The following is a 17,069-nucleotide window of genomic DNA, read 5'->3' on the forward strand; positions in this document are numbered from 1 at the left end:
TGAAGAGCCCAAAGATACCTGAAGCTAACTTGTTCTGTTTGCAATTTCATTTCTACTTTACATAGATATTATAGTAAATGGTCATTTGTCCATGTTTTTTGAAGCGAAGATATATTTTGCTTTTTTAACAGGGCAAAAAGGATGTTTCCCAGATATTTAACAACATCTTGAGAAGACAAATTGGCACATGCAGCCCTACAGTGGATTACATTAGTGCCCATCCACATATCCTATTCATGCTTCTAAAAGGGTAGGTGCTTTAATTTTATTTCCATTAAAGAGTATTGCTTGGAACATGCCAGCATTGCAGTTGATCTACTTTCTCACTTTTAGTTTTTTTTTAAAAAAGATTTTCAGGTCTTGTTCTAGATTTCTTGTTTTGTTTCTTTCATATTGACTTTCTATGTAACTGTATACTTTTTATTGACTGGATTGTTTTATTTGACCATTATTTCTTTACCAGACTTCGTGTTGAAATAATTATGTGCTGATTGTTTTTGACTGCTCCCCATGTAATGTGTACTTCAGTTCTTGCCCTAAACTCTTGTGTAGCATTGTTGACGAATGCTGAGTTTCATTTAGACATTTTTGCATTGCAAGAGTGACCAGCAGGAGTGTCTGTAAATAACTAGAGTCAAACTGGACCACTGTGTGGTAGAACAGAGAGAAGCAAAAATGCATTAAAAGAGTAGTTGTGCCTGTGGGACAGACTTCGCACACAATACTTGTGGCCACAAGTGAACTTCAGTTTAAGTTGTTAATTAATTCTGTAATTAACTCCACAACTTTCAGCATTAAATTTTTTTTTTTTTGGTCTTTTAACCTTGGGGACTCAGAACCTGGTAGTTCCCAGGATAACTTGGCCAAGGAGAGGGAGTAGATTCCTGTGTGGAGAGGACATCAGCTGTAGTTGTATTCAGGAGTGCGCAAGTGTTGACCTAAAACACGAGTTTTTTGTCCCCTTTACTTTTGACTAAAAGCACCTTTTGTTCAGTAACCAGTTTTGCTTTTCCAGCTCTTGAAGTCTACTGTTTTCTGCTCAATTTTCTTTTGACTTTGGGATTTCGTTTATTTTTCCCTAAGGAAAAGAGAATATATGTCATTTGGATTAAATAACTGATGTGGAAATAAGTGCATTTATTAGCTGCTCAATTTGAAACAGTGTGAACTCTCATAGTAGCTCTATGGTCACACTGGTAGCAGCCATTCAAAACCTTTTAAACTAATAGTTCTTAAGAGAATTATTTTTTTTGAAGTGTCTTTCTTGCTCTTGAGATTAAGGATTTGCATTTTTACCATTTGCTTCATAGCCAGGAAAATACTTTAGCATCATCTAAGGATTGTGCATGACAAGGCTGCAGCCCCAAGGGTAAAATTTCCTTCAGCCAGCCTCCCCCCTCTCTCAGGGGCAGACCACAGCCAGGAGAAGGATAAGCACAGGAATCCTCTAAAATGTGTTTCCTTTGGAAGCGGCCACATTCCGGCACAGCTGAGTAAGGGAAAAGTAACTGAGAGAACTAGTCACTATCATGGATCTCAAGAACAGTGAACTTGTGGTTGAGTGTGGTGGCAAAGCTCTTGGTTGCTGCCTTCCTGGCAGGGCAGAGTGGTGGTAGCCCATGCAAGTGTCTGGGCTGAGCTGGGTCTTGCTCTTACAAGTATAGTGATTTGTTGTGATTTAGCTTCAGTGTTGAAACTCTTGACTTGTTTTGAGTTACTAAACACTGGCTTGCTCAGAAAAAAAAACAAGTAAGCTAGTTAAAATGGATTTTGGTTTCATTAGTTCATTAAAATTCACCATTTATATAAACCTCAAAGTAGTTGTTTTGGGACAGTAATGATAATTCTCTCCATCATTGTTACAACTTCAATTTCATATATAGATTCAATAATTTTTTTCCCTTTTCTCTGTCTTTGCTTTTTCAGTTTTTCACTCATTTTGGTTTTGCATGTTGTGCATGTATTGCTACCATATGTATGAGCTTTATTTAAAGATAAAAAATATTTTTAGGTCACGACCCAGATTTTCTTTGGCATCTGTAACAACCAACAACATTAAGATGATAGTAAAGTTTTTATGTTATGCATATGTGCTGCTGATGGACATTTTACTGCAAGTGACCTGTCTCAGTGAATGTATTTAAAAGGCATCATTTAGGTGCTTTTTTGGAGATCCCTGATGCATGCAGCAGCATGTCAGTGTTAGTTTGGTCCTCAGGCTCCTGGTTCGTGATTTCTTGACTAGCTCTCTGCAGCACTGCATTGTATCAGAATTGCCATTTCTGGAGTGTCTTGTTAGAAAGTGCTGTTGAATTCATCAGCAGAAGTCCAGAAATCAGTCCTGTCCAGCCCTGACAGTAGTGCCTGAGCAGCTACTGCAGAACAACGTAGTGATGTCAAACATGATGATGCCTTATCTGCCTGTGTCCTGCTGCTGGGACTGTCTAAAAATGATTCTTGAATTATGTGCCTACAGCAAGGGCAGGCCCTGAATGCACAACTTGCTGCATGCCCACAGTGTGCAATGCTTGTGTGCAGTGGGAACTGGGAAACACACACTTTGTGTTAGACACCACCACTTAAAAATGTAACTTGAAGATGTTTTCATATTTATTTAATGCTAAATGCATTATATTGTTTATATTAGATAAAATATATTTATCTAATTAGATAAATATATATTTATCCAATGTTAAATGAAATACAGGAAATCAGAATCTGCTTAAAGGAAAGTGGATTTGGCTGACTTGTACCATTCCCTTTTTGTTACATGACATCATGACATTACCTGGAGAGAAAAAAAAAACCTGTCTCTATCATGACTGTAGAAGAAATGGCCCAGGACTATTGTGAAGGCTTCTCATAGTTTTATTTCTGTTGGATGCAAAGTTTCCTCTGCCCCATAACAGTTCCCAACAGCAAAAGGTTGCATTTTTGTGGCTTAATGCGAGAAGGATCCTGAATCAGAGATCACACCCAGTATTTCCTGCCTAATACTGCAGCGGCAGTGCCAGCTTTAGATAACTGTTCTTACCTTTTAGGCTTCGTTTTATTTGTTGCCTGCTTCCTTCCAGCTTCTTGGCTTCAGAAGACATACAGTACATAGTTCCCTACTTTTTTTTTTTTACTTTCTTTCATTTTGGTAGGTTATTTGACCTTCCTGCTGCAGGAGGACTTGGTTTAATAGTATCTTATTTCCTGTGTGTGCAGGCTTTGTTTTATGAGTAGGATTTCAAATGAGTAGAATGTCTGGTGCATATAGAGAACCAGATGTATTTGGGCCAGTTTTTTTCTCTGGCATCAGCATATTGCATTAGCCCAGAAATAACTCTGGTCCCTTGCAATTTAGAATATTTTTCTCTCCCATACAGTGACTGTTAAGGACTTTGTTTATGGGACTTGCATTGTTTTTCTCTAGTGACAAATTTATAAGTCCTTTTGTGAATATATATATCAAGCCACATGCTATCTCAAACCTAGACACTGCTCCAATGTGTGTTGTGATGACCTCTTCATATCACAGTGCAGTTAAAGCTTTAATGGTATATTGGCTGAGGTTGCAGAATACCCCTTGAGTTTATCCTTGGATATACTAGATTATCCAGGCTGTACAAGTTAATGTCAAATCTGATCAGAATATATGTTTGTTAAGACCTGGTGTCTCCCAGGCTTGATGCCTTCCTAATCTCCTGTTAGAGCTCCTCACCTTGTACTGTCTTCTGCACTAACCATGCAAGAATGATTCCCTTTACACTGAGATCCGTCTCTGCTCTGTCTTGCCTCTTTCAACCTCCACTGCAAGTGTTTTGAAATATTTCAAGTCCATTGTTTCATTGTCTAGTTGCCCCCAGTAGTCACTGAGTGAGGGTTTCTTTAGGTTGTAAGTTCATCCAAACAGAGAAGAACTCAATGGTTTTTTTTCTGCTGTGGAAAAACATCAACATAGAGCACTAATTGCTCATTAGAAGTGATTTTGAAAAACATTTCTATCGTTCCTGCCTGGTGGCTTTGCATGTAAGTGTGGGTGCAGAGAACATGCTAGTTATGACTGGGCAGCCTGTAAACTTCTTCCAGGCATATTTCAGGAGCCAAACCCAACTTTCCTTGCTTATATGAACAGCCAAAGGTCCATAACCCACTTCCAGATAATGGAGCATTTGACTAAGAATGATTCTGTTGATACTTAATGTTTTTAAAAGTTATTGTGTTGGAAACAATGTAATTTGCTTTTATTCCAACCAAAATATTCATTAGCCAACTACTAAATATTTTCCTGGCTGCACTCCTAGGAGCAGCTCTGCCTCTTTTTTCCTTGAAAATTAGTATTCCTGTTAATGGAGTTGATGCCTCAATGGGATATATCAGTGAATTTCCGTTGTCTAAAGAGTTATAAATTCAAGTTTGCAAATGTCCCCAAACCAAAACAAACAGGGGTTGGAGTGCCTGCATTTCCTTGAGGGTGGGAAGTTTCATTTGCCTGTTCTGAATAGCAATTCATTTTTCATCAAGCCAACTATTGTTGATACTAGGTTGAAGTATGCAGCTCTGGTATGCTTGGAAAACGCTACCATTCTTTTAAATTGCAAACTGGTGGTAAATTTGAGGGCCCACTCACAGCACAGATGGCATTTTGTGTTTTTCTTCCTTTTTTTTTTAAATTTCTTTTGGCCTAGTGATAGGAATTAATTGTGCAAAGGAAAAATGATGCTGATAAGCTCTGGGTGATAATACACAGTTCTGATATAGTATAACCGGTTTATTGAAACGAAGCATGCTTTCTGTCCCCTTGGACTTCACCAGTTTCACATGACCAAAGATTACTGGAAGAAGTTCATTTTAAGTCTTTCTTGACTGTTGGATTTAATCCTTCAATTTTTTTTTAAATGTATTTCTAACAGTTTTGTTTCAGATTAATTTCAGCTTTAAAGAAATCAAGACTTTATAGAAACAGAAGAAGATATGAATTGCCTCCCCCTTCCCTTCCTCTCCCACGATCGAGATGTGTGCTGGCTCCTGGCTTTTGCAGTGCCTGTGCCATAACAGGATTATAAACTGAGGAACTTGTGTACTTGTGTCCTGAACAAAGTCATAGCCTCTGCAGAGGAGGGGTTGAGAAGAATTCCACATAAACTGCAAAAAAAAATCTCCAGAGCTGCCAAAAGCTTAATCCTGTGTAGACTGCCTTGATAGACTCTTCTTACCTTCCTCATTAATACTCTAGAGGAATGTCCTCCAGAAGAGCAGTGGGAGGTGATGGATGGCCATGAGGTGTTACATTTTTCTTGGATAAGATGAGGAGCTCAGAATTAAATCTGAAAAGGGAGATTGTTATATTGTATGGGCTTTGCTTTTTCATAAATCTGAAAGGGTGAAGGAGCTCTGTTGAAACATTACACACTCCCCACAGTCTTTCTGCAGAGAGGAGGTGTAAAATAAATTTACACCAAAATGTGTTTTGGCTTGGGAAGAGAGAGGTTTGTGATGAAAAATTGTGGCAGCCATCTGCTCCTTGGCTTTGGGCTGAGGTCCTGAAGCTGGGTACAGTGCTGTGGCTGGGAGCTGCCCTCTGTGTGTTGTGTACCCTCTGGCACGTGTGTTCTTTATGCTATGAAGTTCCCTGTTGCGAGAAAAGTGTCTGTTTATCTTTGTTCTTCTGTGTTTCGATATTTTCTGTTTCTTTTCATTCTTCAGGTATGAATCCCCAAATATTGCCTTACGTTGTGGAATTATGCTGAGAGAGTGTATCCGACATGAACCCTTGGCCAAAATCATACTCTTTTCAGAACAGTTCCGAGACTTTTTTAAATATGTGGAAATGTCAACATTTGATATTGCTTCTGATGCCTTTGCTACATTCAAGGTAAATGATTCAATACCTGCACCATAATGTTGTGTTAAAAATGGTACTCCATCAGTAGTCATCACTGAGTGTTGTGTTGCTTTGAACTGAGTGGCTTTTTTATCGTTCAGTAAAGGATGTAATTAATTCTTGGTCTGATTGTAACAGGATTCACAACAGTGATCAAGTCTGCAAAGAACCTTTAGACAAATGTAAACACGTATTTAATTAACGTTCTTCATCTTGATAACCCAAGGTCTTTCATGCAGCTGTTTAAAACTCAAATTAATCACATGTTACATACGGTTCCTGTAAAGTGCATGACCTTTTTCTTTCCCTACCTTCCCCTGGAGACAAAACCACTGCCCATTGTGACCCCAACCACAACAGAAGGCATCGTTTAAAAGTAACTTTTGAAATCCTTGTAATTTTTGCTGTCCCTTCTGAGTTCAGCAGTTAGGTCTAGATTAATGCTATGCCTGCTGATTATTTTACAATGTATTCATAGTCTCACTTTTGTGACCCACGATTCAGTGTAAGGACCGTACTGCTAAAAGCTGAGTAGGTGGAAGAACTGCATAGACTCTGTATAGAGTCTGTTTTGTATTAAAAACAAAGTTGGGTTAAACCTGCCAAATTTCTTGGAGTTTGTATGTGACCATCCTCATTCCCTAAGGGACTAGTATAGTCTTTGAGCAAAATTTGGTGCCATGGGCTTAATGTACAGAGAAGAATTATTTATTTCTGAAAAACAATTTAAGAAAGCTGGGGAAAATTCTTTTTAGTTAAATACACTTCTAAATATATATGTAACTCCTTTTTCCTTCTATCACTGAGCTCCTTGCTGTCATAGAAACACATTGTTTATTCTTTCTTTATAAAGGTAATTAGAAACATGATTAGATAGACCTTTGGAATAACTGTAAGGATTGTTAGACTTCAGCTCAGTGATTACACGTATACTGAAACCTGTCTTTTTTGCATTCTTCAGTAATGACTTGAGCAGGATTACCAATTCACACCACCAGCTAATCAATAGCAGCATCTTTCCCTTATTTTAAGTTTCAATGTTGTGGTGTCCATTAGGTAAATCTTACAAAAATCAAACTAGCTGGAAGCACAGACAAGTAATAGTACAGTGTAGGACTCTATAAAAATGCAACATAACTGAGATATTTAAGTCTTCTGTTTGTGGCATTTTACCCTATGCTCAGAGGAATATTTGTCTGTGGTAAGCAAAAGTGCTCCTGGACTCAGTTCGCAGCTTGACAGAAGAGATTTGCATCTTTTCTCTGGGTCCTGCCTTGAACTTGACAGTGGAGTGTGTTGTTGGTGATGGACAGTCTTCACCCCAAACAGGAGGCAGAATGGGGACAAGGGTCAGTTAAGCTGTGGCAAAGACTGCAAACTGCTACAACCCTCCTCCCAAAAAAGAGGGATTGATTGTTCATGGATCTGCAGCTGTGGAAAGTTCTTCTGTCCTCTGTGAACTGAGTGTATTTTTAGCAGGATTTAAAAATAGAATTCTACATCCTCACATACACTGGAAAGAGAGGAGTATGAGGGCAATTCATCCTCAGACATAGGTCAGAAACTGCCTTTTAAAATGCTTGGGGGAAATGTATAAACTGCATTGTTTTGGGTTTTTTTTTGAAATTTCCTCTTAGCACCTGATACATGGTCAATTCTGGAAATAAACCAGCTACTCATCTCCTATTTGTCTGTTACTCTGAACAGCTGGAACAGCAAGAAGTGATATGGAAGCGATTGAGTCATGATATATGGAGCTACCTCATTTCTAATACCAGAAAAATAAGTGCTATGATTGCTTGTTGACTGGATTACTGAACTCATGTTTTGGGTTCTGTTGCCCCCATGTTGGGTTTGTAGTGTTGCCATCGAGGCGTCTGATTCAGAGCTGAAAGCCTTGGATGGTCTGTGCACCAGAGGAGGGCTTAATTAAATATGCATTAAAATCTGAGGATATTTATAGTAGGGAAGTATTGAAATTTTTTATGATCTGGAGATGTACTTCTTAATTAAATTCAGCCAGGTGCACTGCAGAGAGAAAACAGAATTGTTAAAAATGCAGAGGAAAACGTGTGTGTTTAGAGATACAAGTTGGCTGTGGAGGGTGCAAGCAGCAGTTGGAAAGAGCGCTGACTGAATACTGCCGCTCCAGGCTTTCTTGTAATTTTCTGTGAAAAACTCATTTTGTATTATATTCCATTTGTGCCCCCTGTTGAAGGATGTCGTACTTGCCTCCTAAGTGCCCTGCATAAAAGCTTGTGATTCACGTTTCACTCAGCCTTGAAAACTGCTATCATTGCAGTCCTGCTAAATAAAGGAATGTACTAAAAACATGCACTGGGTTTTGTAGGGCTCTGCTTCCCTCTTATAATTGATGGTAAAAATAAATTAAAGGATTAGTATGTAAAGATTTTTTTTTATTTATGAGGATGTGTCTGTGAATCTACTTGAGTTCTTCGTCAACTTCAGTCTGTGACTGGGGATGGAAACCAAGGAAAATAGGATGAAAAAGAGAGCAGAAACTGATTCACAAAAAAAAATACCAACTTGAATGGACTTCATCAGGCATTTATTGTGGTCAGTTTGAAAAGAAGCAATAAGATCAAAATCATACTTAAATGCCTCTCATTGGCCACTCCGTTTCATAGCTATTCATCCAGTAAAGAGATTCTGTTGTTGAGCACCAGCATTCCCATTCTGTGGGAGAGGTTCCTTTTAATTTAAATTTGAATTAGTTGGCCTTTTAGCATGGGAGGCATCCCATCCAGCTGTCTGAAAGGTCTGCTACTACTTTGTGTCAGTAAGCCAACTTTGGGCAGAAAAAGATCTGCAGAAGGGATTCATCCCATCTACCTGAGTCTGCTTCCCTGGGGAGGGAAGGGAGGGAGAGGAAGCCTGGAGGGGGAGGGAGCCTGGATGTCTAACTTAGATTGGTGACTAGCTTTCATTATTAAATAACAAAATATATTAGTTATTATATATGGCAGTTGAATTTGAGTCTTCCTTGTTGTATTCTTAGAGATGAGCAATAGCAGTTGATCCAGCTTAGCATAGTTTCCAGCTATGAGGTAGCATGTAGGTCACTTTTGGCTTGGAGACCATAGCTCATCCCTCCATAAAGGGTTAGTTTACTTTCTTCCTTTCCTCTAACCTGGTTTAGCATAAGTATTGTGCACTGTGACCAATGAACATAAGAAAAGGTGGGAGGGAAACAGGAATAAAAAAAAAGAGTATTAGAATAGTTTTATATTGATTCTGTTAGCATTAACTGAGTTCTCCTAAAAGTCCTACTAAACACATAATGCAGTGTTGTCTATAGAAACCATGTTGTAAATACCTTCTGGTAAAAAGTACTGAAATACATTTGAGAATCAAGGGACCATCAGATGAGCACGCTCTCTCAGGTAACCTTTCTCTGTTCTTCCCCAGGACCTCTTAACACGACACAAATCGTTGGTGGCAGAATTTCTGGAGCAAAATTACGATCCAGTGAGTATCAATGCTAAAACAAATTTTTAATTTCTGTTCATGCTTAGCTGGAAAAAGCGTGCTTTCAATAGCAGAGGGTTTCATGTTTTGACATAAAATAGTCACCTATGACTGCAAAACTAAATACTGCTTTTTACCAGAGCAGAATCCTTGCATGGTGTGTGAAATACAGGTAACCCCTCTTCACACACCTGGGGACACATGCCAAGGTTTCAGGAGAACTCGTACCTTAAAATCAAGTTTTATTCCTCTGTGTGTGCATCGTATCTCCTCATATGTGAATGGAACTGAAACTTTATGTGTAGATAGATCATGGGCAAAAATGTGCACAGTTTGAAACAGCTTTGTGATATCCCAGCACTGATAGGGCCATGCTGGTGTTATTTATAATATTTTGGGACAAAGAAGAAGAGTTACTGAAAGAAGTTTTAGCATTACTGGAAATTACATGTACCTAAATGAGGGACTGAGGTCTGAATATTCCTTTTACCATCCTAAGGCAATCAGTCCTTTGGTTAGCTGCCATTTTTCACTTTGATTTTTTGGCTCTGTTTTGGACAGAGTTGTGGGTCAGAAAAATTCAATTGGAATCAACTAAAATTGGACTGATACAGATCATGGAATTATATTACTATGGATTATATTCTTATGTTACCTGAGCTATTCTTTATTTCATTGCCAAAGTGAAAAGACAAATTTCTTTCATTCTAGTTACCAAGAAGGTTAAACAAAGAGCAGGCTAATTATTGCTGAGTCACAAATGCTGCTTAACTGGAGCAAAATTAGTGTCTCTGCTACTTTTCTCTCATAATACTGAAGCACTGCTCTGGAACAGTCCCCATTTTACATTTATTTAACATTTTAAATTTTTAAGTATTAATTGCCTGAGTGAGCATTTTTTTTCAGGTGATTCTCAGACAGCAGTGTTGGGGTTTTTCACCTTTTTGGTAGATGGTTTGGACATATTGTAGCCTTCTCTCTCAGTCTTCTTGATGACAAGATTCCCTTGACCCAGTCCTGCAAAAGCCAGCACATGCTTGGCTCCTGTGATCCTCACTGGGTAAATGGCTTTAGTGAGTGAGGGTACTGAAAGCAGGCGAGGTGGCACCTCGCAAAAGGAGCTTTTGGGATGCACCATCACCATTTTGGGCACAGTATTAAATCACACACCCAGTCATGACCACGATATGAGCGAGTGGACATTACATGCTAGACCCACGTGTCCTGGCAGCACATTCACCCTTCTGTAAGAGAAGGCTGTACAGGCTCTGGATTACTTCTGTCCTAGTTGGCTCATGCCAACCCCTGTTACATCCAGTCCATATGTGGTATCCCCCTCTGCAGTACTTGGAAGAGGAGTGTATCTGGGCATTAACTCACTGTATGACAACTAGCCAAGGAAAAAGGCCTGGCACTGCAGTGAAATGTTAGAGGGTGGCACTGCTGTGGCCTCTGCTGCTCCTCTGGGGTGGCAAGGACCAAGAGGAGGAAGAGTGGACATGGATCTGATGCATTTGTGTTTTCTTGTTACTCTAGATCTTTGAGGATTATGAAAAACTCCTCAACTCTGAGAATTACGTGACAAAGAGACAATCTTTGAAGGTAAAGGCTCGGAGCGCTTTCCTCCTCAATATGTACTCCATGTTATGCAAAATATCAAGGTGTATGTATCTCAGTGGAGCAGCTGTTTTTCTAACAAAAAAGAACTAAAGATTGTGATGCTCTTCTTGAAATGCACAGGAGCTCAGTGTCTTTTGTTTTCTGGATGTCTGGTGAAACATTGGGCCGTTTCTATGGAACAAGCCCTATCATTTTTCATCTGACCTCAGATGTGTACTTTGGTTCAGAACATAAGTTGAAATGAACTTGAGAGTAACATGGTAGTCTCTGTTTGGTGCACCAAGTCTGACACAACCTGCAGATGGAACCAGACAGGTGTGTTAATGTAACACATGAGTGAAATGAAGGTGTCTTTGTGGGACACTGCACTGCACTTGCTTCTGTCCTAACTGCTCACACCAGCTCCTGCTACACCCAGCCCATATGCAGGATCTCTCTCCTCTCTGTAGCGTTTAGAAGATGAGCATTACTGCGCATTAAGTAACCAACTGCATGATAACAAGTCTAGTTACCTTTTTTTTTTTTAAAGGTAGTGACATTGAAACCTCTTAAGGAAACATTGAAATATGCTGCTGCTTTCTCTGCGTTAAAAAATAATGTGATTAACTGAAAAAAAAAATGTGTTTTTTTCTAATTGTGCCTATAGCTGCTGGGTGAACTGATTCTGGACCGACACAACTTTGCCATCATGACAAAGTACATTAGCAAACCAGAAAATCTGAAGCTGATGATGAACTTGCTGCGAGATAAAAGCCCCAACATTCAGTTTGAAGCATTCCATGTGTTCAAGGTGAGCCAGTATGAGCTGTAGAGGTGGCAGTCATAAAAGTGTCTTTCAAAGTGGACAAGAGAAAGCCCAGAAAATTAAGGCAAGAGTTGAGGTTTACAGTGACTTCCAGCCTTTGAGAATGCCATAATTGAAAACCTTTCTATCACTCAACCTCTGGTTTCTGGTTGCCTTCCTTCAAGTGAGATCTTAAGGAGCAGCATTTTGGTTTGGGCTGAAGGTAGTCAGTCAAGTAGTGATGAGCTATAAGTAACAAAATACACAGCTTCTAAGTAGTATCCAGGGGACCTTCCCCCAACTCTTAGGTCATTTTACCCTGTGATTCTGGGTAAAGATTAAAAAAAAAGTCTAAAAACTCTTCATTAAGACTAAAAGTAGATTGTGCTGGTGCTATGCACCAGTGCAAACACAATTTGCTTTTAAAATTTTGCTATTAAAAAGATTTAGTAAATCTAAGTTTGAAATGAGTTTAATCCTTCCATTGTTTTGCAGTGATATCGTTAATGTGGTCTTAAACAATTATCAAACCCAATCAATGTCGGTTTTTTTCATGATGATTAATGTTCATAAGTGAGAAGTTTACCAATTCCCATCAAAAGAGTTCTCTGCTCTGGGACAGAGGGCGAATTGGATTGTTACTATGTGAAACTAACTTTAATTTGGAATGAACACGTTAATTTCAAACTATAAACAGAATTAGTAATGATTTTCAGAAAAGAAATTGAGCCTGTAAAGATATCCCTTCCCAGAGATGGTTACGAAAGATACCAGATCACACCAAAAGATTGCAAAAAAAGCTACATGACCCTCCAGAAATTCAGGGTGACTTGTTGAGTTTTGTGCTTCTGCTTTGGAAAAAAAGCTTTCAGATCTTCAGTGTGGAGGCTTAGAGAATGTGCAGCTTCTCCAAAAAAGCTTTTAGTTTCCTAAAAGAAAAAATCTTCAAGGAAGATTAAAAAAAAAATCCCTTCCTGAAATAAGCCGTTCCCTTGCTGACTCCCTCCGTAGTCAACTGAACCACTGTGAGTAACTTCTACTCTTCTTATCAAGAGGTATGTGGTTCCAAGATAAGCAAGCAGTCAGGCTGCAAACACTTGCAGTCTTTGAGATGCCTATGAGGGGAAGGTATCAGAGGATTGTGCTCTCTTAGCCATGCTGTGAATAAATGCCAGATTTTTATTTATGAAACACATGAGTTGCTGTTCCTGAATTAATGATGGGCATAACCCATGCCTTGGGAATGGCTGATTTCAGTTATTTTAAGAGGCATTCAAAAGGACTTGGAATAACTTGAAAGGATTCCAGTGTGCAACCATGTCATGCGTTGCTGTTGCTCCCATTCTGCCTTCTCATTCCTCCCTTCCTTTCCTTTTTCAGTATGCTGCATCCCATTTCCAGTTAGAGTGGGAATATTGCAGGCTCAGCCTTGCTTGACCACTAGCAGTTGCTGCTGCCAGGTAGACATAATGCTTGGACCTTGGAGTGCCCAGCAAAACAAAGAGGGAGCAGCAGTGACATTGTGTCTCTTCAGTTTAAAGGGAGGGCCAAGCTCTGTCCTGAGATACTCAGCTCAGTGGGATGCTGTTGGTTTTTTTCCGGTGGTACCAATCAGCAGCATTTCAGCGGTGCCATGGCATTCCTCACGCTGCCTCACACGCACCGGTGCTCGGTGCTCGTTGTGGGGAAACTGCAGACTCAGATCAGAGGCTGATCAGCTGGAAGTGTCTCATTTGTAACCACCAACAGCACACGAGAGTAACTGTAGAGGTGCAGCAGAGCTCCCCTTTTAGGATCCTCCTCGCTAAGGATCTGGGTTCCCTGGATGTGGAAGCATTCAGCTTCTCCCGAGGGGGCAAGGGTCATTACAGGCTATGTCATAGAAAGTCGCATTGTGAATTAGCTTTGTAGAGAGGATCAGAGAAGATCTTTTCCCTCTGATTTCACTTCTTAAATTGAGTTCTAACTGCTTGAGAACTACTGAAGGAAATCCTTAAATATTTAAGAGACTGACTGTTTGTGCCCTGTTTTGCAGTGTCCCTGCCTTCTGTTTCTGGATTTGTGTCCCTCAGCCAGGTTCTCTTGTCAGCTGTAATAATTCCATGTTAATGTAACTGGGAGAGGAATCTTGTCCTCAACTTTAATCTCATAAATTTTAAACTGTGCCTACATTTTTAAGTTATGCTTGCAAAATACCTGTGCAGTCTTAGCTGAAATTACAGTAGACTAACCACAGTGATTTGGAATCAAGGTCTGCTGAGAAGTAGATACTTGCTGCTCTGTCTGAGCTGCCAAAAGATTTGGGTTTAAATTACCTGATTTAGATGTTTCACCAGTTAGACACAGTAGGAATGAAAAAGTGTTTGTTTTGTAAGCATCCAGATTCCAACACTCCCATGCCCCAGCTGACCCAAAAAAAGGCTTATGACTGTTACTCCCTGAGGCAATTTCTAATTATTAAAGATTTGAAACTGTAAGAGAGATTAAAATGATGAGTACTTCTAGTGCAAACTTACTTTGCAGGAACATTTTGTGGCTGAACAAGCCAATACCCCCAAGTTCTGACAATATTTCATTCATCCAGGTTGCTTTGGGTGGGAAAATGAAGACAAACAGACTGCCCACTTGCAGTGCCTCTTTCCATTCTCCACTGTGGAGATGCTTGATTTTCCTACTAACTCCAGCTCCTTCTCTTTCTTTTCCCTGAGCAAAATGGAGCTTCTAGCTTTCAGCACCATCCTGAATGTCTGCAGCTGCTTTGTAGAGCTGGGTGTCCCAGGCAATGTATGCACGAGGATTACCCAGTATTTAATCACTGTGAAAGGCTAACACACCTCACCCCCTTCCCTCCTCCTCCATAAATAATCCAAGGGGGTTGCCTAGAGTTGTAGGCTTATAAGAGTCCCCGGTTCTTCTCTGCAGTGATTTCAGTGGAGAGATGTCAGTCTTGAACACACACACACTGAAGACTTCCCAAGTATTGGAAAGGGCTCTCCAGCTTCTGTGATGGGTTTGTGATATGTTTGAGTAGTGGAGCCTACTTGGAATTTGCCTGTATGGAGGGGAGGCCAAATCTGTCAGATGTAGGTGAATGCAGTGCAGGTATTCCTTTGACCTTACATATTTACAAATAAAAGTTAACAACAAGCTCTCTTGGCTTTCACGTAAACAATTAGATTATTTTGAGGAAAACACCCTGTAGCAGTGAACTGGGATTATGCAACTTTCTCATTCTTAAGCAGACATTTAGCAAGATATATTTTACTGTTTAAATCTAAAAATAGAATGGGTACACTGTGTTTTGTGACCTTAGTTTAATTTTTCCATTCTCTTTCATGCACATTACAAGCTACCTCCTGCAGCTTGCTCTGCAAATGGCCTCACATAATTTGACTATACCAGCAGTTTCCTCTTGGTATGAAGCTGAAACCACATTTGTGGGGATGTGTCCTCTCTGTTTCTTAGCTGGAGAGCTTAAAGGGCAGGAATTATTATGCAAAGCATTGTGCTACAAGCAACACAAATCGTAAGGCTCTTCTGTGCAGTTTCCTGACAGTAAGATTGTGCATGACCCCAGAGTAAGTTTTAAAATACTCAGTCCAGGGCATCCAACCTCTGTAATCACTTTTGCTCTGCTGTAGTCCCAGAGGATGGTAATGCCTGGTTATGAATTGTAAGGAAATAAGGTCAAAGTCTCTAATCATGTAATTTTGATGTTTGTTTGAAGAAATACAGTATGACTTTTAATGGAGAAGATAGGAACTGTTCCACTTTGCAAATATTCACAAAACAGAACTGTGCCAAAACAGCTGTATTTAGAGTTGGAATTTTTATATGAGTGCTCTCTTTATTTTGGGTCTCCATCTCTCTCAGCTATCTGAATTTAGTGCTCTAGAACACTAACCCTTTCATAATAAAACTACAGGTGAAACTAATTTCTCTGTGGTTATCTTCAACTTCATTTTAGTAGAAATATTCCAGAAAGCATTAATAATGATTTCTATTTTAGGGATTGATCTCTCCCCCTATGACCATACAGAGTTCTGAATGAGGGGGACTCTTTTTAAAGTCTCATGGTGGTCCTACTCCTGGGCTATGTGAAGCTGATCAGTTGATACTGGTAGAATTGATTTTGTTTGCTCAGCTAAAGTATTGAATAACATTTCAGGAATTTTCTGGTCCTTGAACATTCTCTCTTTACGAGTCCCGGTTGACACTGAGCAAGACTGGCAGTTGAGATGATCTTTGTTTGAATGTTCAGTTTGCCAGTTTTGCAAGGGGAAGATTATAATCTATAAATATTCAAGCAGGAAGATAAACAGGATGTGATGGCTTCTATTAAACTAAGTTCTTTAATTATTTGCTATGGTAATACCAGTGGTAGGACCAATATGCAATGCTATTTACTAGGTTTACCACTAAGCTTCCAGTTCTGTTTGAAGAGCAGATAGCTTTTACAGGAAGAATTATTTAGATTTCTTCATTTTGAGTCACCCTTCACCTCTATTTAGGGACAAATATTAGAGAGGCCTAATATTCATTGAAGGAAGATGTTTAGCACTTCAAGGTCAGGCCTTCTTTAATGGCTTCCATTTGCATCATCAGATTATTTTTGAACATGTGGGTCCTGCCAGCGTACTTGATGGTTTTCTTCTCCTGGTCACCAAGGTGGAACTGAACTCCTAAATTAAAAACTTTTAATAAAGATCTGTAAACAGTTACTTTCCTTATCCCTACCTGTAGGTTTAGGTCCTGCTTTTCTCAAAGGAAGCTTGTCCAGATGACTGGGGGCTTATCATAGTCCACATCCTGGGAGTATCCAGTCTCCATCAGCGTGATCACCTGCTGTAGGTCAGCACATGGGGAGCTGCATCCTAGAGCAGCTCCAGCTGAGAATATGAACTGCTGCAGTCTTAGCTGAGCCAAACATCTGTACACATGAGATTTCAAGATTCTCTAGGTAAAGCACAGACTGGAAAGCTGTAAAGTATGTTCAGTAGTGATGTACATCCCCAGACCCTTTTTATCCCAGTCTAGGGGGAACCAATACATCAACAGCAGTGTATCAAAGTTATTTGCAAAGGAGGAGATCCTGCTTTCATGTGCTGCAGGCAGCAACAGAACACTTAGTTGTTGACAGTCCATCAGGTGTAGTGAGAGCTGTAAACTGGCTGTCCCACCCAGGGATTGGTGTGTCCCTGGTACAAAACTGCCTTCTGAGTACCTGGGACATTGTGCAGGAGAGCTGTTTTCCAGAATGGGTGCTCTGAAGGGGTCCTTGAGAGTGGAGGCTACTCGTGAGAAGTT

General features: G+C 39.8%; 1 protein-coding gene across 2 annotated transcripts in view; it reads left to right on the forward strand.

Annotated features, from left to right (window-relative positions):
* CAB39L (calcium binding protein 39 like) overlaps window positions 1-17,069 on the forward strand; it is a 61,531-nt gene that overhangs the window by 42,307 nt on the left and 2,155 nt on the right. For both annotated transcript variants that reach the window (XM_027721383.2, XM_027721382.2), the window contains 5 exons: window positions 132-250; window positions 5,692-5,860; window positions 9,299-9,358; window positions 10,895-10,960; window positions 11,625-11,768. In XM_027721383.2, coding sequence (XP_027577184.1) covers window positions 132-250; window positions 5,692-5,860; window positions 9,299-9,358; window positions 10,895-10,960; window positions 11,625-11,768 — 558 coding nt within the window. The remainder of the gene's footprint in view (window positions 1-131; window positions 251-5,691; window positions 5,861-9,298; window positions 9,359-10,894; window positions 10,961-11,624; window positions 11,769-17,069) is intronic.

The sequence above is a fragment of the Pipra filicauda genome, unplaced genomic scaffold (assembly GCF_003945595.2).
Source record: "Pipra filicauda isolate LSUMZ 115617 unplaced genomic scaffold, ASM394559v2 scaffold28_size6257848_pilon, whole genome shotgun sequence".
Classification (NCBI taxonomy): Eukaryota; Metazoa; Chordata; class Aves; order Passeriformes; family Pipridae; genus Pipra; species Pipra filicauda.